Source organism: Limulus polyphemus, unplaced genomic scaffold (genome assembly GCF_000517525.1).
Source record: "Limulus polyphemus unplaced genomic scaffold, Limulus_polyphemus-2.1.2 Scaffold397, whole genome shotgun sequence".
Classification (NCBI taxonomy): Eukaryota; Metazoa; Arthropoda; class Merostomata; order Xiphosura; family Limulidae; genus Limulus; species Limulus polyphemus.
This window is the reverse complement of record NW_013666007.1, coordinates 343245-367380: the sequence shown is the minus strand read 5'-3', so window position 1 is coordinate 367380 and position 24136 is coordinate 343245. Positions and strand designations below refer to the sequence as shown.

At 33.8% G+C, this 24136-nt stretch overlaps 1 protein-coding gene across 9 annotated transcripts in view; it reads left to right on the top strand.

Moving 5' to 3' along the window:
- Nucleotides 1–24136, top strand: part of LOC106457958 (diacylglycerol kinase eta-like) — a 148835-nt gene that overhangs the window by 95364 nt on the left and 29335 nt on the right. For 7 of the 9 annotated variants that reach the window (XM_022384052.1, XM_022384059.1, XM_022384056.1 and 4 more), the window contains 8 exons: nt 247–313; nt 3454–3545; nt 3905–3998; nt 5240–5434; nt 6704–6791; nt 7444–7965; nt 9043–9358; nt 19552–19662. In XM_022384052.1, the coding sequence (XP_022239760.1) occupies nt 247–313; nt 3454–3545; nt 3905–3998; nt 5240–5434; nt 6704–6791; nt 7444–7965; nt 9043–9358; nt 19552–19662 (1485 nt within the window). The remainder of the gene's footprint in view (nt 1–246; nt 314–3453; nt 3546–3904; nt 3999–5239; nt 5435–6703; nt 6792–7443; nt 7966–9042; nt 9359–19551; nt 19663–24136) is intronic. The other 2 variants (XM_022384053.1, XM_022384055.1) reach the window with 2 other exon arrangements.

Here is a 24136-nt window from a genome sequence, read left to right as displayed (position 1 = left end):
ATTTATTTAAGTGTTGTTAGGCAAAAATAATTAGTTATTTTGTGTAAAGTTAGGTAATTTAAGACATACAGTTTTTGATTGACGTAAAGACTGTACACCTGTAATGTTGGAATAATGAATATATATATATATAAACATATCTTTTATATGTGGCATAGCAAATTTGATGCAGACTTCATCTTGTTACAAAAATAACTTCCTTTATTATTGAAACAATAAAGATATATTTCACTTGTATCTTACCAGGTGGAGCATTATGACATATGAAAGAACAGTTCTTGAACCAGAAACGAAGAAAGTTTCATCTACAGAGGCAAGTACTATTTGTTATGTTATATTAAAATTTCTGACTTAGTGAATACACGTAGTTACGTGCCATAGTCGTGAGGTATATATCTTATTAGCTAAGCTATCTAATGGCATTGTGATAGCAATGGTTACCATAACTGCTAGCTTTCCCTATAACTTTATTTCTATAATATATTTAAAATCTGTATGATATTTCAAGACTTGATGTCTGCCTCATTTCATTTTTCTCCAGAGGACACTAAGTCTGGATTATTTCTGTGTTTTTATGGTATTGTTGGACTAGAAATTAGTGGAAGGTGACCTTCACTTGTGGCTAGCCAAACTTTTCCAAGAGAATAATGAGTTGTCATTTTGGAATATTGTATGTGATTGGTTGAAATTAGAGTAGTGTCATTTCCTTGTTCACTGATTGGATGTGTATGTGTTTGCATCTCGATATTTGAGTCATTCTTGTATTTAGCACTACACAATTCGTCTTTGCACAGTAAAGTCCAGTTCAGAAAGGTTAGTCAAATAAATAGTATTATTTCAAGTTCATCTGTGTAGATGTGTATACATCTTTTGTTTTCTTCCTTGTGCTCCAGTACTTAACCCTTTTTATTTTTTTGTATATCTAACTTTTATATCCAACTGCATCAATCCAGTTCACCATGGAATGTGAAAACAACAACGTACTACCATTTCTAGACATCCGAATGGAAAGATGTGAAACTGGTTTCAAGACATCTGTGTACTATAAACCAACAGCCACTGGTTGCTACCTCAAATTCGAGCCACACCATCCAGATACTATTACAAAAGGCATCAGCACTGATAACACAATAAGAAAACAAGAAATGGACCAGTTAACAAGACATTCTAGAGAAATGGATACCTGAAAGGTTTCATAGAACAGAAACACAGAGGACATACTGAACAACAGGCACAACCCCAAGAGAAACCAGTAGCAACTGTGTCACTCCCGTACACCAGAGGCCTGTTAGAGAAGATACAGAGAATCTGTGGATGATACAACATCAGGATCATCTTCAGAAATAATACAGCATTCCGAAGAAGACTCACCAAAGTCAGACTACTGACATCTAAGGAGCAAACAAAGAACTGCATATATGACATTCCATGCAGTTGTGGTACATCATACAAAGGAGAAACAGGTTGTCCTCTGTCTGTCAGATTGGAAGAGCATAGGAAGGCAACCATACGGGGCAAGATTGACAAGTCAGGCACAGCACAACATGCATGGTTTGATAGAGAACATAGACCAGCATTGGATGAAGTCACTATCATGGGCACAGAGCCACATTGGAAAATAAGGAAGATCAAGGAAGCGGCACATATAGCATTGACTACTAATTCCATTAGTAAGCCAGGTGTAGACATAAGCTTGATATGGCTGCCAGTATTGTGAAAAAATTGGGACAAAACATACTAGAGATAAAAAAATTAAGGTATTTCCAAAACATCTCAAAAGTGTCCTCCTGATAGGCAAGTGGTTAGAGTGCCCATATTCAGGATCACAGGTTCGGGGGTTAGAATCCTGGTAATTCTACAGAAAGCTTTCTGGTTGTGACAGATACAAAAATTGTCTGATATAACACTGACGACAGTTGGAGAATTCACTGGTCAAACTGTTGTGAAAGTAATAATACACGTAATAAAGATGAGAATAATAGTCCAAATAATTATACCATTAGTAATACTAACATCTTGTTTCAATCATTCCAGAAAATTGTGCATCAATTTCTACACCGGAATGAGTTGGTATTTATTCTGTAAACAGCAGTATCTCGCTGCTGTATAAATCTTAACATTTTTTTGGTATTGAGGTTTTGGCTTACCTGTAGGTAACTCTTTATTTAAGAATATCAAAGCATGATTTATATGGAATTAGTCAAACAGTTTTAAGTATTTAACGTGTTACTACATCTTCTGGCTACATTCACTATGTGGAGTTAGATAAAATTATAAGGTTGGTATATGTTTGACACAGTAATACTCCTAAAGTAATACTCCTGCAATAAATCAGTTTCTAAGTTTCTAGATTTTGTATTTTCTGTTACACAATGGACTGGATTTGAATCTCATTTAAAAAAATTAATCCAGAAAAGGTAGATATTTGATGTTTCTTTCACGATTGTGTCTAGAAATCCAGTATGAAATAAGGTATCACAGGGTTGAAAGTTGTAGGTATTCAACATATTGTTACACCTAATTACTAAATATAGATCTGTCATGAAATAAAATATCTTTAGATAGGTAGAGGTATGAAAATAGGAAATAAAGCATAAAATGCCAGTAGAATGATTTACATCAACTAATGGCAAAATTTAGATGTTGGAACAGTATAGCTTTGGTTAAGAAAAGATAGGAGGTAGTCTTTATAGCTGTTTTTAAGATAAAAGTTCCTATATTTACAGCAGCAATTGTCATCAGTTAGTTTTTGCTGCCAGTGATTATTAATAACTTCTAGTTGAAAGTAAACTATGTATATTAGAATAAAAATAATTGAACGAATAACATTCGTTATTGAAGACTATCAAGTATAACAAACTGTGTAGAAGTATTTCTTGATATAAATCAGTATGTCAGAAAACTAAAGCATACAATGAACTTTATTGTATTGCATATAATCAAGTTAGGTACCCTCAGTTTTTGGCTCTTATTCTTATAATATTTCACAAAATTGACTATTTTTTTATTTAACTTAATCCTAAGATTACACACTAAGCAAATAATTCAAAATAACCTTTATAAGTATAATTATAATTCCAAAAGTATTTCGAGCATCATACTTAACTAAAATTATGTTCATCTTACAGATTAGAGGTCTAGACTTTTAGTGTGGTAGTGTAAAAAGGAAAAATTACCTTTCTAACAATTCTCCATTCTATGCTATAGCTAAATGTCATTATGCCAGAGTGAATGTGCATAAATAGTTAGGTAGATAGACAGAATACAATTTTTTGTCCATTATTTTTAATGTGAATAAAAGTTTTTTCTCTTGTCTTATTACTGTTAGCAGACTAAAAACACATTTTATTTGGTGTGTGGTTCATTGTCTACTTTGATCTTCAGTAGTATATTGGTTGATGAATAATCCTTGCTGTTGCTAATATCTGTGTGATGTCTTTTGGTATATTTTAGTTTGATCCTATGTCAGTGGAAGACTCTGTTGTCACCCATCTTACCCAGATCTTACATTCTGACCAACATTCCGTTGTGATTTCTTCAGCAAAGTAAGTTGCTGCTTATGTTAATGATAATAAATGAAACAGTTTAAAAATTAACACACCTATTAAAAAAGGGTATTTTTGTTGGGCTATTTCTTCCAAGATATTGTTTGACAAACTTAAAGTCAATTTAACCAATAAAAAGTGTTTTACTTAATAGTTGATGGGAGACAAATTAATAGTTTAATGCATATAAAAAATGAGGACATTTAATTGTTTTTATTCATTCACGTTATTGTGAGAAGCACTAAACAATTTAATGCAGTTATTAAAAGTTGGGTGGTTGATGGTTTTTATGTTGAATGTTGTTTACAGCTATGAAATGCTTCATAGTTAATATATGGTATTTATCATCACTTTTCTAGGGTATTATGTGAAACTGTGAAAGATTTTATTGCTAAAGTGGGAATTGCTTACGCACAGGAAGGGTCACATGTTGATGATTCCATTACTCAAAAGGTAAGAATGTGATCTTGGAAAACATTACAAAGCCTGTAGATTAGATAATTGGAAAAATGATTTTAAACCATGATATTATTAAATGACAGAAAAACTTTTTGAATTATTACCGTAAGCATAGAAATGCTATAGGCATTGAATTATTTAAAATCTGGCTAAAGAGTTATTCTTAGGTACCAAATAATATATGAAATTAAGTTTTCAAAATGTATTAATAAAGAATGAGTTAAGTATTTGTGAAGCTGTTCTCATTCTTGTCGTTTTTAATTAGATAGAAACTTTAAAAATTATTTTCAAAATCATAATTGTTATATGGGAAATGGACATATATATTAGTTTATAATAGTATTGAAGAGGATCCGAACATTTAGTTACTGGACATTCTTGTTACCGCCACATTGTTACTAGGATAACTTGTGATGGGTGCATTCTTGTTACCGCCACATTGTTACTAGGATAACTTGTGATGGGTGCATTCTTGTTACCACCACATTGTTACTAGGATAACTTGTGATGGGTGCATTCTTGTTACCTCATTTTTGTAACATGGCAGTTTTTTAAATATAAAATTGATTGGTGACAATGATAGAAAATAATAATAGATCATAAATTGTACAATCAGTTGGGGACCATTCAAAAATTACATAACACTATGGGGGTGAGAGGGTGTCTAAATCTGTATTATGATCTTTTACAGGGGGTATCATGAACAGTGTTACATAAAATATAAATTACAGTGAAAACAATTTAGGTCTACAAAAATGTTTATTGTAATTTAACTTACTTTGGTTTGAATTCCAAACACCTTTAATAACTTGAACATTTGCAAACGTGATTTATGTATAATTTTTGCAAGAGAGAATTGAGGTGGTGTCCTCCGGTACTTGGATTAGGTAGTGGTGAATCTCGTAACAAAATTCGCCAATCAATGAAAAACACGTGTAACAAAACCTTTCTTAATGATGTGATGGTAACTTGGATGCCATAAGAAAGTGTTTTTCATAACAAAAAGTCTATGTCACAAGCTCTTCATAATGAAATGTCCTAGACTCGTATCGAAGATTCTGTATATGTGATCAAACTCTTTCTGTTTTAATAGAAATGATATTAATTGTGTGGTTTGCTGTGGTATTAATCCATATTTGTATAAATGTTCTAGTCTGTTGTGTTAATAATATTAAAGAAGGTGTGTTTCCATTTTAATGTTTTTATAATGGTAAGAAATTATATTTATTTCATAGTGTGCTGTTTTGAATGAAAAGTTAGATTCCTTACTAAAGACTCTTGATGAAGAGTCAATAGCTTCTTCTTCACCCCCTTCATCTCCAAAGGAAGTAATGAGTGATGTAACTGTTTCACGTGAGGAAGAAGTTGAAAAAGGAGAGAGAGAGGTAACAGAGAAAGGAGAAAAAAGTGCTCATACCAAAAAGAAAAAGGTAAGTTAGAATTCCAAACAAATAATTGTCTCTGAAAATTATACAACTTCCATTATGAAATATAGTAAAGCAGATTTCATAATTTTCCTGGTTTTATAAAGAACTATTGCATACCACTGTCCCTGCAAATAGTTACTGAATGTAATGCTTAATTTGATAAACAGTGACAACAGGTCATTGGATGATAATTGTTCATAAAAAAATGAGTTATTATTACAGAAATTAAAACCTAGCTCACTTTTTTCTTGCTGTCATAACAGGTTAGCATAGCAGGGTTTCCTTACACCACCGGATACAAATTCTTAATTTATAAGGAAAAACACCCGTTCATTCACAGAATATTTTTTTTTTTAATATCCCAAAGAATTGTAAATGTTAAGGTTAGTATGCACTTCAACATTAACAGATGTTTTATTTCTTCATTTTTAGTCAGTGATATGTAAATAAGTGTGCCTCTCTTACATTTGTTTTTGGTTTATATAAAATCTCAGAAATTTCTGTTTGTGCCAGGACTGGATTAACATTTTGTGGGCCCCCATTTTCATGTATTCATGTAAAATTTTAAATTCAACTAGTGATTGGACTTTTTTTTTTCTTTGCCAAGTTGCCAGACAACTGTATGTCAAGGTCACCTGAGCAAGTAATGCTCATTCATAGGCCATTTAGCTTAGCAGTTAGTCATACGCCAATCAGTATTTATTTCAAACATCCATATTATTATTACTAATTGAGACAGAAAGAAATAAACATTCCATTTACTTGTTACAAAGGCACCCATTTGCACCTGAGACCCAACTCATTAAATTTACATTGCCAATTAAGTAGCTTTTTTGTAATATAAAGATAAGCATTTCAATCTTTTATGGTCAACAATGCTTTAAATAAAGAGAAAAGTTGGAAAAAATACAATACATTCTGAGTCACTACCAGTATAATACCAAGTAAAATTTTTCTCATACTAATTCAACCCTGTTAATAACAGAGGTTATTATCAAAGACCAACTCTAAGCAAAGACAATTATGTTAAAAATTATGAAAATTTCTCAAACCAGCCATAGAGCTAACTATTGTTTTCAGATTTAAAGCTATGAAATAAACTTTTCCTACGTACAAGTGTGAAAATTTGTAGATTTAGAAGTTTGTCTCATAAAAATGGTAATGAAGTATTTTGCACTTCCAAATATACAAGTTCTCACTTTTTGTGGTTGCTGTATGCCAATTAAAATACTTTAATGCATTAGTTAATTATTATTTTGTTCACCAATATAGACTGTGTTTATTCAACGAGAAGCTTTGATGTCTAGAGCCAATAGCTTAAAGAAAGCTGTCAGACAGATAATTGAACACACAGAAAAAGGTTTGTTACTTTTAGAATCTTATGACTTCCCTGTTTTAATCTAGGGAATATACCAAAATATTAGATATCCTATTAAAAATTACAGAAAATAAAAAAAATAGCTTGTTATTCAAAGAAAATGTTTAGTTAAGATTAAAAGATTGCTTAATGAACATAAAATTTTTTCATAGAAACCAGATTTTGAAATATCTTATTTTCATTTTATTTAATAGTTTAAGTACTGATCAATCTTTATGATTCATTGAAATCACTAAGTATTGTATTTATTACTTAGTGAAACAATAAACATCAGTTCTTTTTTATCATAGACAATGTAAGAAATGATGCTAAGTTTGATCTTTAAACTTATGGTGTTTTCAATAATTTGTTATAAAGGTTTAGCCCTATGATTAGTGGAATAGTAACCATTTATTGTTATGTTTGATATAAAAATATTTGAAAAGTAATAGTGAAAAAAGAAATTACACATAATAGCTTTTTTGACATATAACTCTTTATAAGCAGAATTCTTATGTAATTGATGTGTTTTTCAGTTCTACCTGAAACAGTGAGAAAATTAGTGTGCAGGTAGATATGTTATGGTGTGAGGTAAACTTTAAACTTTTGTTAAACAGAATAGTCATTAAGCAAATGTTCTTGTGTTCACCAAAAGCTGTTGATGAGCAGAATGCCCAGACTGAAGAGCGAAAGTCCCCTGTTATTGAAGGAAGCACAAGTGATATACATGCAGACTCAAATGTAGAAGAAACAGTGGAACCTCAGGGGAAATGGGACATTCCTGTGTTCACCACTACATTCCACTCAGATGATACATCTTCATCACAATTGTCTTCATCCCCATGCTGGAATCCATGGGGCTCATCCATGGGGCAAAGTGTTGGGGCAGCTTTGAAAAATACCTTACAGGTTACCTTACCAACCATTGAGGGAGGTATCAGTGCTGACAGCTCACCCTGTCCTTCACCTCGCTCCTTTGATCTCCTTACTCCTTCTCCTTTACAATCTCTCTGCCCTTCCCCTACTTCACAGCAGGCTCACTCACCTTCTCCTTCTACAGGAGAACTCTCAATCCCCCTGAGAGGAATAAGTCCTCTTTCCATTTCTCCTCTACCCACTGACACAGAATGTGAAGAAAAAGATGATGATTTTATGACTCCAGAGATCCGGATAGAAGGTTAGTATTAAAATAAAATTTAAGTGGTATTTATAATCATATCTTATAAAACCAGCATTTGGAATGAACATAGTAAGTTAATAGAAAAATAAAATGCTTTTTATCTTGTACAATTAATGTATGGTTTTTTGCTTAGTATTTGGTCATTTTAAAAATCTTTATGATGCTTCTTTTACCTTAATTATTCCAGAGATTTATATTTCAAAAAGAATGAGGTATACAACTCTCATTGATTTATGTGTGATAAGTATTGGATGAATATATATATAGGGAAGACACAAGTGTTTAATTGTTGGAACAATAGAATATATATTCATCAATCACTGACACAAGCATATTTGTTTTCAAAGTAAATATTCACACTTTTAGTCAGCAGGTGGCTTTGAAACTTTGTAAAAATGTTTTATTTTTGCAGTCGTTTTCTTGCATGTACACATGCATTTGAAAGTTTAACTGTAACCATGTGCACATTACTTAATGCAATTTAATGTATCTGAAGATTAATATAGAAAGTGCAAAGGTAATATTATTTTCACAAATCTAGTAACAAAAATAAAGCATTTGGAAGAAGTGAGATCTTTAACAACAAAAAAGAAAGCTTTGAATACAAGTTTTAATAAGATATTCAGTTTGAAATATTAACATTTTCATGTTTATTTTCCTTCATGTATTAAACTGTTTCTTAATTTTTAAATAAATAATAATTTAGAAAAAAAATATTAATTTGAACATGAAATGCAGTTTCATTTATAACATGTTTAGCTTATTCCAGTTTTACTAAAGTATAATCCCATTTCTCATTTTTTATAAAACTAGTTATATTTGTTCAGTTTACAAGTATACTTATTTTTTGGCTTTTATTTATGACTTTCATACTCATCTGGCTTCTAATGGGTATTTTAAAGTCATGTACAATTCGAGAAGTTAATATTTAGTAAAACTTAAGATTATATTTAAAATGATAAGTATATGATAATTTTATATATTTAAATTATTCGCTATATAATGTTTTAAATGATCTATTTGCATGTGTAGAGCATAGAACTAAAGATATTTTTATTTTATAAATATTTCTAGCAGAAAGAGCTTCATCTCCTACAGCATCTCGAAGAATCAGCAGTGGTTCAACTTTTAAACATATTGGTAATATTGGCATGCATTGGGGGGTTGGTGTTGGACTTCCTCTACTTCCCTCAGTTGTTCGAGAGAAGAGTCGCTCCCCAGAAACAGTTCCAGTAGAAAATAGAGAATTTCCTATTATAAACCCTTTGACTTCACTTCCCATGTGGCCTAATCTGAATAAAGACAGCTTAATAGGAAAGGTTCTTCTTGCCAATGCAGATGCTCTGTGTGCTGCAGCATCACCATTAATGGACATTGAAGAAATGTCACTGTAAGTTGATTCAGCATGGTATGTTTTTTACGAAACGTTACTGTAAAGTTGTAAGTAGTTGAGCATACTTTATTAACTCCAACTTTATGGGAGTGTACCCAAGTAGCCTCTCTTGTCACCAACACAACGACATCAGTATAAAAAAAATACTTTTTTCCATCTTATACGTTTCAAGTTTCATTTGCAATAAACCCTAAAACCTACAAAGTGAATATCAAAAGTTTTTAATTTACATTAAATATATATATTTTTCACTTTCTTTATGATATTACTAACTATAATCTTCAGCTTATACTATATAGTCTACAGTACATTACATTGAAATGTTTAAAATTAAGACACAGGAAAATGTACATACCTTTTAATATTTCATAAAATAATCTTAAAACATCTTCCATTTTTGCTTGTCTACATTTTCACATATAATTTATTTTAACAATTTCTTATTTTTTCCCGGGCTTTTGTGCTGCTATTTATAGCAACACACGTCAATGGGTGTCCCCGGCCAATATTAACTTATAGTGGGCAGAGAAACTTTAGCCCTTGGCAGAATGTGGTGCAATTCACATATTACACTATCCCTTGTGAACCAAGCAGGCATTGGCTTATATATATATAAAAATAATTAAACCATTCAAATATGCATACTAAAACATGAAAACACATAATTAAGTAAAATATAAAACTAAAACCTAAATATAATGCAATTGTCTCTCTACCTAATGTATTTCTAGGTGAGAAATAATGCTAAGAGCAGTTTGAGTAGTTGACTATGGAATTCTTCGTGCCAATTTTAAAATAACAGTTAAGAGGACATACTTCAAAAGGCACTCTTTCCATTGGTTATAAACATCTAGCTCAATTTAGAAATCAACTCTATGTGTAGAAAGTGGGTGTGGCACCTGTCAAGAGTTCAGAGAAATTTAGTTCTCTTTCTCCAAACGCTCACTATGGAACTTGAAAGGTGAATCTGTAAACAGAGCAATTAACTTAGACCCTTTCTGTATATGGAAGGTTAGTGTGAGTCAAGAACTGTTCAAACAACAAAGACACAAATTTAACATTTTGTGAACTTACAGATCAAGAGAGAATAAAACAGAACTTTAAGAATTTTGTTTAAGGTTTCTTTTGAAATAAAGGAATTAAAACTTAGATAATATAAACTTTGATCTATAATGTAAATTTTAATGCTAATTTCGTTGAATAAAATTGATCATAAGATAGCTTAATTACGTTATAAATGTAACTAAATAAAATCTTGTGATGTGCACAGAAAAGGGTCACTGTAAGAATAGAGTTAAGTGAAACATCACAATATTAAAGTTGGTTCAGCATGGTATGGTTTTTAACTATAAATTGTACTGTAAAGTAGAAATTCAGCATACTTGATTAACTGAAATGTCCCATTATTAAAGTTGGTTCAGCATGGTATGGTTTTTAACTATAATGCTACTGTAAAGTAGTATTCTGAGACAATAACTCACCTGCTCACACAGTTTAGCTATCTTTCTCATGCAACTGCTATAGAGAGGCACTTCCCACCTAATTTCTTATGAATTAACGTGAATTGTGCAGCTGCATGGCAACAAAAGCCCTACATGTGCAATAGCTTCCCCTATGTACTTGCAATCATGGTAATTTAATTTTTCTCTTCAGCATTGTGTTGATTATATGTGTTTTCTCGTGTGAGCTCAGTTTTTTGAGATTTGCGTTGTTAATGAAACTTTGAATTTTGTTATCTTTGGCTTTTGTTTCAGAAGCTTTATTTCTTTTTCATAAATCTCAAATGACTTAGTCCTGAATGAATGACTTTATTCCCACTCAATTGTTATTTCTGCTGTGATGTTTGGAGGCTTGTTAACTGTCAGAATTGTTGCAGCTATTGTTCAATGTGTGGTGGATTATCACATGTTTAATGGGCCTCCTACTCCCATTCCACCATTTGGGAGTGATCTGTTGATCTATGACTTTCACCTAGTTGGCTTTGGGTGTTATCTTACCATTTGTGAAATGACCTTAACCTTTTAGTCTCTTTCAGGATTTCTTTGTCAGGTATGTTTCTCTTCTTGTCTTTTGCCCATGTTTTGTATTTTTTCTCATTTTTTTGCCAGCTGATTCATGATTCTTTGAGTTTATCTTTTCTTTTTGCTTGTTATTAGAATTTATAGTGTGTCCTTCTGTAATAGTTCCTTTCTCAGGTCCATATAATTCGTCCCCCTCACGTTCATGATTACCTTGGTCCTGATTTGTGGACTTTCTTCTTTTCCCTTTCTTGATTCTGTGTTGCTGGTATCTGCTTGGCCAGCTTGGGGATCAAGTCCCTTATCTTCTACTTCACTTTCAGGTTCTACATTTTCATCTTTTTTCTTTCTACCCTCCTGTATTTCTTCTCCTGACCCCTCCTTTTCTCTGAGGCATTTCATTGTGCTTCAGCTGGGCTTCTGCAGATGTTTATTCCCTTTTCTGTTTGGTCTGTTCCACTTCTTCTACTCTGTCCCTCTATGTTTTTGTTCTCCTGCTGTTGGAACTCATGAGGGCCTACTTTTGCTACATTCACAGCCTGGTGCTGTCATTCCTTTTTTTTACTATTTACTTCTCTTTGCCTATTCTTGGATGTTTTCCCACGTTCTTTCTTTTATGGTGGTATCTCAGTTTTGGAGAGAACATATACTGAGATTTAAGTCTTTTGTCATGCCCATTAAATGTTTAGTTCTTTTGGTTGATTTCTTCCTCTCTTATTTCAACCATATCTGATCACCAGGTTTTACACTTCTCATTCTCTTCCTGCATGGGAGGTTCTTTTTCTTTTGGGGACTCTAGCTTCCTTAGTGGACCCAAGGTTTTCTTTCTTAGTGTCCATTGTCTTCTTTTGTGAACCTCTTCTTGAGGAATTGTCATGGTGACTGAACAGTGCCATTACTACTTCCTGAGTTCCATTACCATCTCTTAAATTAGATCTCTACCTTTTTCGATACTTCCCCCATCTGTTTGTGGCACATTTCTAAATTTTGGAAAGGACTTTTATTGTTTGGATATTAGAGAAGCTTTCACTTAACATCAGGAAGCTTGACCTTTCTTCTATTTTTCAGGTATGTTCCCATTCCTGCCTCTACTGATGGATTACCTGGTAATGTTCTATCCTTTCTATTCCATAGTCATTTCTTGCACCAACCATCCATGAGACACCTATTCCAGGACCTTTTGCTTTTGGGTGTTAGATATACACTTCTTTTGCTCATTCAAATCAGGTTAATCTTCTTGTCTCTTTTTTTTGCCAGAAGCTTAAATTTTGGTAACAATCTGCCTCTCTGTGCCAGTCTGCCTTCTATCCACAGAATGGTTTCTATACCTCCAAGTCTTCTGTGGGGTTTACTTTTGGTTGAACATGCACTTCTTGAATGCATTTGCCACCATTCTCTACTCCGGGCTTCTTCATCCTTTGGCTTTGGTTGTTGATTTTCTCAACCTGATCTAGCCTCACCCCTTTCTATATGTCTATTCTCCTATTTGTCTTGTCCCTCTGGTCCTTGGCTTGTCACACTTTTCTCCTTCTTGGGTCCTATTGTTGGATCCTCTTTAACCAGCTTAGCATTAGTCTGCTTGACATTCAGACCACTCCTCTTCCTCTACCTGATATCCCATCTCTCTCTCTTGCTTTACCTTCACACATCCTTTTTTACTGAGGGATATTTTCCCTCCATCCTCATGCATATAATTTACCTGTTTGGCAGGTCTTTTGTCATTAGTCCTTCTACCACTCTTTTTTTTCTGGCCATCATACTGTAAACCACCTTTTTGCCTTTTTTTTATCTGACTATTCATTAATGGCTTGTCAGTTTCTGCCTTTACTAATTGTCCATGGCATTTCTCTTTTCCCAGTACTACAAGATGTCTCTTCCCCTGTCCTCTCCACTCTCTTCCACTCCTCTGTCCTCCTCACCCCCCAGTTTCCATGCCTAACTGAGACATTAATGAAGTTTTAAAGAATTTTGTGCTTTCCCCCATTCAAGCTGTTCTTTTCCTACCTTTTGTACTATCTTTCTTTCCTCATTTGTTTTTTTCTCCTTCTTCTAACTTGTTATTACTGTTGTTCAGATATCTATTATATAGATGTCTCTCACACTTTCTTCCACTGGGCTTATATACTCTTTTCCTTGGATCAATCTTTTCTTCCTTAGACTTCAACCTCTCAGAAGGTTGGTTACACTTCTCTCCTATCTCCTTTCTTTCTGCCTCTCATTTATTGGGCTGTTCTAACTCAGATCGGTGGTTCCTGTGTTCTGTTGGACTGTTCAGTTTGCCTTTTCATGGCTCTCTCCCTTTCTGGGTTCCCATCTTCATGTGTCCCTACCTTGGGACTCCTCTTTTTCTTAGGACCTCAGGATGTAAATGCTAGCAGACTATTTCACATATCTTTGCATTTGATTTGTCATCTTTTTATTCCCAATATATCCCCTCTTCACCAGCTCTGGAGCAAGCTTCTCAGGTTGTATTCCTTCTGGCTGTTTTATCTCCTGATGGTTTCTGGCTTCCATAGGTTACCATTCTTCAATCTCTCCACCGTCTTTGAAAAGTATAGCTAATATTTCTCTTTCAGAGCCCCTTTTTTATTTCACCAGTTGGATGGGGTTGTCTCCCAGGGTATATTTACTCAAAATTTGCATCGAGCCAGGATAACAGAAAGCACTCATACCATCAGCCCTGGCTCTACCTGTACCCACTGAGAGATGGGGTGTTCCACAAGACCCTTTTGTCAAGTGGAGCACAGGAGATCCTTGCCACTTACCAGTTTCTAGCCAGTAGGGTGGTGAATCATGAAAAACCTTCACCAGTTGGACTCACTGAGGCAAAACAAAGGAGTACCAGTTTGGTTACAGGTGGGGCAGTGGTGACACTGTCAGTGTAGTGCAGGTCACCCCTTATGTACATATGTACATGTACCTCACTTGTGCCCCTCTCCTGCAGCTGAAGTCTGCTCAATGGAACTGAGGTGTGCACATATCTTATGTGGACCAATACTGCATCACTATTATGCTTTCTTCCTGCAGCTGGAGTAACTCCTGTAGAGTTGAGGCAAGCACACACACACACACTGTGAAACCAAGATACTGTCTGAATGCACCCTAACCACACTACGCATGTTGACTGTCTGACTGCTTGTGTGAAAGTACTCGGACGATTATGTTTGCATTGGCTTCTTTGCCTCTTCCTTCACTCTTACAGGTGAAAAGTATATCTTGCCATCAGGTGTAACATTCCATGGGCTTCTTTTGAGGTCTTTCTGAAGGTATCTCCTCTAGGTAACATTTGCACCAGTCCAGTCACCAGTTTAGTGTGGGTTTCTAGCTAAACTGTGTGTGGAGGGAGTTATCGTGTCAGAAGTTAACATTTTCTTTACCTGTATTTCTGATAGATACCTCCACATACATTTCCACCCATCCTCCCCACTTCTGGTGTACCTTTATTTTACTTGCCTCATCAAAGAATGAAGCAAATTAGGTGGGAGTTGCCTCAAGCCTAGTGGCATGCAAATCCCTATGACAAATGTGCAAGGAAGATTGCTAAACTCTGTATGGATGGAATTATCTATTGGAAATACATTTTCAGGTAAGGAATATGTTAATTTTCAGCATGGTATGGTTTTAATTAGAAGTGCTACTGTAATGTAGTAGTTCAGCTTACTTTATTAACTGATATTCCACTGTAAGATGGCTCAGCAGAGTTTGGCTTTTCACTAAAAATGTTACTCTAAGTTGTAATGTAGTAACTAGGATCTCTGCTTTCTGGTGTAATGAAAACTTTTAAATATGAACATTTCTGTAGTTATTGCTGTTTATGAATGTTCTTACAAATAGTATTCAAGTGTACAGTTTTAACTAGTTATTCTTTTGTAATTAGAAATCTGGCATGTGGTTTTAAATAAGAATGTAAGGATAAATATTAACCAGAAACATTACTGACAGAAGTAGTTTTCACTTTTAGTTATGAATGTTTATATACACACAGTTAAGTATATAATTTAACAATAATTTTTTTTAAATGTCATTAAATACCAATGTATCCATGCACCCTTTGAAAAGCTGTTCTAATCAGAACAGTCTTTAAATAGTTCATTTCATTTTGAATAACTCTTTAAATTAATGAAAAAATAATTTAAGTAAATTATCAGATAGTTACTTTAATTTTGAATAGAAATGTCATTTTAACAGTTGTCACGTTGTTTTAAGTAGGTTTAGGTTCATTGTTAGTAGTTCTTCTTATAGATGGGATTACACATTTTACTTTTTATTGAGTAAAAATGTTACTATTATTATTTTATTACATCATAATCTTAAATATTCGATAATAATAACTTTTCGAAAAGGCTTTCATGTGCTATTTTGTTGTCTTCAGGTTGGACTGTTAACATTTAAATTACCTATATGCCAAGAAAATTTGTTAGGTTGGAAAATGTTGATGCAAGTCAGTTTAGTGATAAAAAATATATATTTTTCTAAAAAGGTGAATAACTGAAATTATGCTGGAACAGTCATTTTGGAAAAATTAATGTTGTTTGCTTTGATCAAAAATTAATATCAATTACAAAACTGAAACTGACCTCCTAAGGGTCAGATGTCATTAGGTGAAAAAATAAAGGGCAAAGCTAAAGTTTTGTGGAAAGTTACATTCACATCTAAAGCACTTGATTTCTTTTAAAGTCTTAATTTTGAATAACTTTTTAACTGAAAATGATTTAGCTAGAAAAAAAAAAGGAAGGCAGAGTTGAGAAACTAAAAGATTAAAATTGGTCTAAGAACTTAGCTCACATAGGTAACATTATACTGGGAAAAAAGTGTGATAAATTTAAGTAATGAAGTTTTTGTGTGTGGGTAGCTGTATTAGCTTATAAGAAGTTCCAAACTTAGCTATTACTGTAACAAAACTACTGTCAGTTGATAAATCAAACATTTCCTTTGTGTGGACTTTGTCAGTGATGTACAACAAATTTGTACTCTTGCGACATTGTGACCCAACCTGCAGTCATTCCTTATGGATTTTTAAAGTTCATATGCCATTTCAATGACAAGTTGTCCAGTTGAATAATGAACTTCATACAATACAAATGGTGTTGGCAATGTTTGACAAATATTACAACTATAATCAGTTATTTGTTCTTGTTATTTTGCAGTATTTGTATTCAGAATCTGTTAGCATCTTCAGTTACCTGTCTTACTCTGTCGCTACACATGTGACAATACTGATCTAATTTCACTTTTGCTTAAATCAGTATCCAGCTGACTTAGACAATCTTTTCTTGGGTATGATAACCAGGAGCTACTATTAAAACACACTTCAATGACTGAAATGCATAGTCACAGTTTTCATTCCACCTAAAGTGCATCTTGGCTTTTTAGTCAGATCAGATAACAGTGCAGCAGTCTTGGAGAATTTGGTCACAAGTCGTGCATGATATGATGTAAGATATAGGACTGTGGATCTCTTATTTAGTCATGGGTTGGGCCAATATTTGATCTCTGTGATCTTTGTAGGATCCTTCATGACATTGTCCCTTCTTACAATGTGTCATAGGAATTCCACTTGTTATTCATAGGTGAACATTTGTTTCAATTTCAAATCTGCTTTTCTTTATCACTGAAGTGTGATGTTCAGGTCTTCTACAGTGGTCTGGAATGTGAACAAACACCAAGAAGTTGTCAACATAGATCAGGCATCTATTCCATTGCAGTCCTTGCAGTGTAAGCCTCATTAACTGCTCAACAGTGATATTTGCATTATATATTCTGAATGGCATGAGCAGAATTTATACAAACCATTTCAAGGGCTGAAAACAATTTTGGGCATCCTTTCTTTATCTTGACTTGCAAGTACTTGGAAGCAACTGGGTGTCTTCCTGTGTATCCAGACATTTATTTGTTTGTGGGAGTGGAACATCATCAGTATGGTTCACCATGTTTACCCATTTAAAATCACTGAATCTTACCTTCCTTTTTGATAATTACTACAGGAAATGATTAAGCACTTTCTGAAGTCTATGGTTCCATCATTTAATATCTGTTATATCTCAACACCAGATATATCTTTAGTGCTCCAAGTCTTGTGTAGCAGCTGTTTTATCAAAGGCAGGTCATCTTTATCTGTGTAGTAGCAGTTTAATGACCCAAATAGCCATCTGGTCTCCTTAAGTTCCTTTTGTTGTGTTGAATCCAGATTGCTCACACAGTCATCAATAAGATATCTTGGATGTTTTGACAACTGAGCATTTGTTTTTGGATAAAGTTGACAAAAACAACCATAGCTAATTCTGGCTACTTTTGCTTCATTCCCCTATGTTGATGACAATTCCTGTGGAAAGTTGAATAGCCAAGTATCTGGAATTAAAGACCAGAATGGAATTGTGTCACTACCTAGACATATATAGCTGATTGAGAAGATGCAGCCTGCTTTCTGGAAAAGAAACCTGTATTTCATGTGTTGGTTCCATCACTTCTTTAGGTGTTGATAACATATTAGACTAATTTCATTGTATACCAATGCACACTACTTGTGCACTTGGAAGTACTGTGAATCACTCCTTAACATGCACTTGTGCAGTCCACTGTTCTTAGGCCCAGTATGGTTGGTATTGCATAATTTTTCAACAATAATAAAGATTTACCTTTGCACAGGCTAAACTTGCTGTTATTTTTCACGGTAGGCCTATCTCCAAGAGCCCAATGCTTGAATCTCTGTTCATGTGTAGTTGATCATGGTTCATCAGAACAGTCTAAGGATTTGCCAAGAATGACCAATAGTCTCCACCTAACTCATATATCTTTTTTTGGCAGAGACTAAGCACTACCCAGCCTTGAATGAGCTGGGATGACCATCAAACCTTTCAACATAAGGTGACTATTGTAAGTACCTAGGTCACTGGCCAAACCAAACCTGGGATCTTTTAGTCTTCTGGAGTCAAAGTTACAAAAGCAGTATTTTACCTTCATTCCATCTGCAGCTGCTGAACATTTGAGCACAAATGAATGTTCTGCTTGTCTCATTAAAAAAGATAGAGGTAATTCCATTAATTATAATATACTTGTTCAAAGCTTCATTTGGAAAGAAGCATTGGTGACAGTTGCTGTGGCAAAACTATCGTGGAAAGCATTGGGGAATCTAGCCCACCTACTAGTATGGATTATAACTGTGTCAAGGAGCTAGCATGTGTTTATGGCTGGCTAGCCTTAGGTGAAGCATGAAGTTTTCTGAATTCAGACATCTCAAGTGGACAGTATAACCAAGGTTATGTCACCACATTTTCACTATGGGTTTCTTCTTATGTGACCTACTCAAAATTGCCACTTTGATCCTGGTCTCCACATATTTTACCCCTTTGAGGCTTAGATGTCTCTAATATCCAAGTGTTTCACTTTACAGTACCTTTACAAGATTCTGAGTTGCTAGGGTTTTCCTTAAGGTTTTTAGTCTTCTTCTCAGCTTGAGTTTAATCTGTTGCCAGTCCTTGTTTCTTTATTGTAATTCATTCCTTTAATTTGTGTATAGATGTTGTTTCATTTGTAAGTTTTCAAGCTTATTTGATAAAGAGCCATGCAATAGTAATAATTTATTTTTTATTTGAAGTGGAATTTAATTTCTCTTCAAAATAAACACAGTAACATATTCATTTGAATTTAATGAGTAAATAGATTGAACTAGGTCCATTAGAGTTTAGTGACACTTGGATATTCCCCTATTTTTATTTAAATATTTAAAATAAACACAATAAAGTAAATATTTAAATTTATAAAGTAATCAATTTGAAATAACTTCATGAGAGTTTAGTGACATTTAAATATTCCTTGTTATGTTTCTTATTGCCATAATTGTTAGCAATGTCAATTCACATGAGAATGTATCTGACAACACTATCACTATAGCTATGTCTCCTGTGACACATATAATGTGGTAGTTAAAAATTGGAAAACATCTGCTCAGTTCAACCGTCAAACTGCTGCGACATACCAATCTAGAGCTTTTGCAAAAGAATAAATTATGGTTGTGGAGAAATTGTCAGTTTATTATATGGTTTTTTGTTAGAACTTTCCATTATGAAAAACTATAAAGTTCAATGGAACGTGTTCATTACATAGTTTAAATATATTCTTTGTGTTATTATTATTTTTTATATAATATAGATATTTATTCTTTTCATGGTGTAGGGAAGGATATGAAGAGAAATGTGTCATGAACAATTATTTTGGAATTGGTTTGGATGCTAAGATTACACTGGAATTTCACAATAAGAGAGAAGAACATCCAGAAAAATGCAGGTAGAGATAGGTTTGGTAGCATTAAAAAAAATTAAATTTTAATGACATGAATCATTATTAACACAATGACCATTTTACTAAAGAGACTCTTTATTATTAGATTTTATCACAGTTAGTGAGAAAAGAATTTATGGTTTGCACAATTCATCAAAATCTTGGAAAATTTTGGAATTTTGTAAAAAAAAAATATTTATTACTGGAAACCTGGAAAATTACTGGTTTTTAGCAGGATGTCCTGAAAAAGTCTTAAAGTCTAACCTCATTGCTGTCATACTCCTTATTTTTATTGATGGCAGTTCATACCATTGTGTTTATCTCAGTTTTGATAAAAGTAATCTTTATAAAATGCAACTTGTAAAATGTGAAATATGCTGATTTGGCAACACTGACCAGTAAAAGTCTTTGAACTATGTACTACTGTCTGCAAGCAAACAGGTGTCACATAACTGTTGTCGGAATGGTGTTGTTAACATAAAAATGTGCTCAAGACTCCTTTGGCAGAAATTGAAAATCATAAAACTGTTAATAGGATGAATGTTTCAAAAGTTGAAAAATAATAATATATTTCCTAAACTTTGTTATATATATATATATATATATATATATATAGAGAGAGAGAGAGAGAGAGAGAGAGAAGGAGAGAGAAAGTTCAGAGTTCTTTTTAATTGGTTGGAAATAATTCTTCGAACGTATATGTGAAAGCAAAGAAAAACCTGTTATGATTTATCAACAGCTTTATACTTGCCATATCCAGTCTCAAAGAGGTCTTTCGCCCAATATCAGGGCTAATCAGACCGGCTGGGATACGACAGACATATATAATTCATGACATTCAATCATAAAGTTTTAAATCATCTTTTCTTCTCTAGGTTCTTAGCTTATTGTATTATCTAAAGAATTTACTGACCTACCTTTTATTTCTTTGTTAATTCATTTTCTTTATTAACACGCGAATTTCGGTGACGAAAGGACCATGTAGAAGACTAATCTATTCATTTATAAAGTATTTAGGTTATTGGCGATGAGTAAAGAACTATACATCTAAACAAATTGACTTACCTTTCATGATAATCATCTCAATCATTAAGGATTCAAAACATGTAAATCTTTCCATCAGTTATATTTTTAACTTTTACGTAATTTTTGGGTTGGGCATGGATTTTCCACACTAAAAGTATGCGTAATTTTTGCGAAACTTCAATAGCCACGCACGCAAAATTTGACTACATTATAAGCAGCGGGAATGTAATTTATATCTCAATTATCAATGATATCTCACATAGGAATTTTGTCCTCTTTTTACGTCATGGTTTTAAAGATTCACACTTTTAGATCAGGTACAGATGAACCATCTGTGGACGCAGGATCACAACATTTGGAATTTCATACCTATAGCTTGTGGTCATATATAGCTGTTCCTGTGTCTCCAGCAGGACAACCAAGAATGAGAGGAAACAAACTGAAGGTCCTTGTGGTTTATGCCACTTGTCAACATTTTATGAAAACTTTATAGACAGCGTCAAACGGTAACTCTCGACATAGAAACGAAAAACTGGATGGGTTACTCTGAGAGGACTGACCAGCGATATATAGTCACCTAAATAGAGTGATGTACCTACGTATGACCATGCCAAAAAATATCTGAAACAAAGGCGTGGTGGTCCCTGATCAGTTAAAATGCAACAAAATCATTTACTGGTAACCAAAAATAGGTAGACATAATTCACTAAAATTCAACTTCAGTCACTTTCTGAAGAAGTTTCAAATACACAGAACCAGAAGCTGCTTCTGGGCCTGCTTATACAAACTTTCAACGATTGTTTGTTTGTTTTGAATTTCGCGCAAAGCTACAGTGTAAGGCTAAAGGGAAGACAGCTAGTTATCATCATCCACCGCCAACTCTTGGGCTACTCTTTTTACCAACGAATAGTGGGATTGACCGTCACATTATAACGCTCCCACGGCTGAAAGGGCGAGCACGTTTGGTGTGACGGGGATTCAAACCCGCGACTCTCAAATTGCGAGTCGAGCGCCCTAACCACCTGGCCATGCTGGGCCAAACTATGAACGAAGTACAGTCCTTAACGCTACAGTATATAGCTCGGATGATGGGATACAGGAATTGTCAAATTGCAAAAAATACAACTATATATTGACTAGAATGTAATGTGGAAAGACCTTTTACCGCCTGCACTACAATTTGTACCTAGAATAGTCAAAGTTGACTAGAAACTTCTTTCTGCCAGATTAATATAAAATATTCTCAATAAACCCCTTGTACCAGCATAAGTTTATGGATTATATAACTGAAGCTGTGTCGCAAATGACATGACGCAAGGTAACAAATTGTCCATAAGTGACAAACAGAAGAAAATTTTGTGATTCAGTGACCACATGTTCAAGTATTTGCTTCAACCAAGCCAAGTACCACATTGGAAATAATGGTGAAAGAAGTAGAGAACTGTGACAATGTGTACATATAAAATCACTTACAATGGCAAATAGATAAAGCACAACAAAGGAAATGGGGCTACTGTCCATCAAGCTGCCACAACGGGAGCTTAGAGAAAATCAGAAGCTTGGAACAATAAATAACCAATGTTGTGGGCAAATGGCCATTGTATCTGAATATACTCAAATCAGGCTTTGGGAAAGCAAGTTCAAGGACACACCTACTAAACAATGGCTGTTGTGTTGTTGTTAAGCACAAATCTACACAACAGGCTATCTGTGCTCTACCCATCACTCGTACAAACATACCTTATGAACTATTAAGTTTCTATTTTTCAATTACCATACGAATACTAAAATAACCTGATGAAAAGACAATAACATGATATCGTTAAAAACTTTATTCTTAAGTTAACGTCATGGTACTTTTTCACGCTTTATGTTTTTTTTCTTCTTCTTTATGCCTTCTATACGATTCCAAAAAGTTTAAGTTTTAAATAATGAATGACTGTTTGCTTAGACGAAAAGCTGCACAACGTGAAAGTTGTGCCGGGATCGAGCTCTGAAATTTAGTGTTATAAGCCCTTACGTTTAATGCTGAACCACCGTAAACTGTTACGATTCCTCGCTATGTTGTACACGTATATTAGTAATATTAAAACGCGGTAGAATATCAGAAGCCTAATAGTTATTTTATTTTTTTTAGTAAACCATTAGTTATTTATACTTTTATTACAATTCTTGTTCATTTTCTGTAATATTAGGGAAGAAATAAAAAAGTAATGATTTGAACAATTTTCAAGGATCTACAGAACCAATTTTCAACAATGCTAGAGGCAAGAAAATTAAAACGTAACCCATTCCAAAGATGCCAAAAGACCGATTTCAAAAATTGCTGGGAAATATCAGATATGTATAAAGTAATATATATGCAAGGGGGAAGCGTGCGCGCGCGCGCACACACACACACACACAAACACTTACATATAAGTTAAAAGTCTTTCTGCTATTAAGGTCATGTTTCTAAATATTTACAATAATCGCTATTACTAAAAGTAGTCATTTAGAATTAAACAGACGCGTTTTTGCAAATAATCTTACATGTGGCTAAACAATAAACAAATACAGTATTACTAAAAACGTTTTGGAAGGGAACCGATTGTTGATATAAGAACTTATTGATATCTGTATTCTTTTCTTAAAGATCCATTGAAAATTGTCTTATAAACGTTTGTAATCTATCGTATGACTATATCGTAGTACTACGAATAACACCGAAGAATGAAAACTTCCCTATCAAAATACAGTTTACCTCATGAAATCATCAGTATGTCGATATTCTTTTCCTTGTGCACTAGTTACACAGCTAACCTGATTTGAAACAAGCTGTATCAAAGCAATATGTAACACCTTCCCTCTGTTGGTGTTACGACACAAACCTAGCTAGCAAAACTAGCGGTACAACATTTTTCATGCTCTCTGTCTTAACGTTTCGACGCCAGCTATTAATAATCAGCACAGAAGAACACTGCGAAAGTCGATTCTAGTAAGTTGACAAGGAGAGAATGATCACGTGACATTGTGCACGTGTATGTCTATAGATTAATGTGTCTCGCTTCTTCATTCTCAGCCTCCTCTTTTATTTCGAGGAGTTACGTTCTGCTTCAATATATGAGATAGTTCAACATAAATCATGTCAACATGAAACTAGTCAAAATCTTTTTCTTGAGGACAAGAACGCTTTGTCTTCTTTAACACTGTAAACTCCAACATAATATTTTTCTTGTGGAAAAGAACATCTTTTCGTTTGTTTTCTAACATTGTACAACATTCCAACACAATCATTTTCTGGAGATAAACATAAAAGGTTTGTAAAAAAAGTAGCTCTATAGGTGTGGAGGATAAGTTAGCAAATTGATAGAAGAGTGACTGGATGGAAGAAAGCAGAGGGTTGTTACAAATGGAGTTCAGTCAAACTGGATTAATGTCACAAGTGGAGTAATTCAGGGCTCAGTCTTAGGAC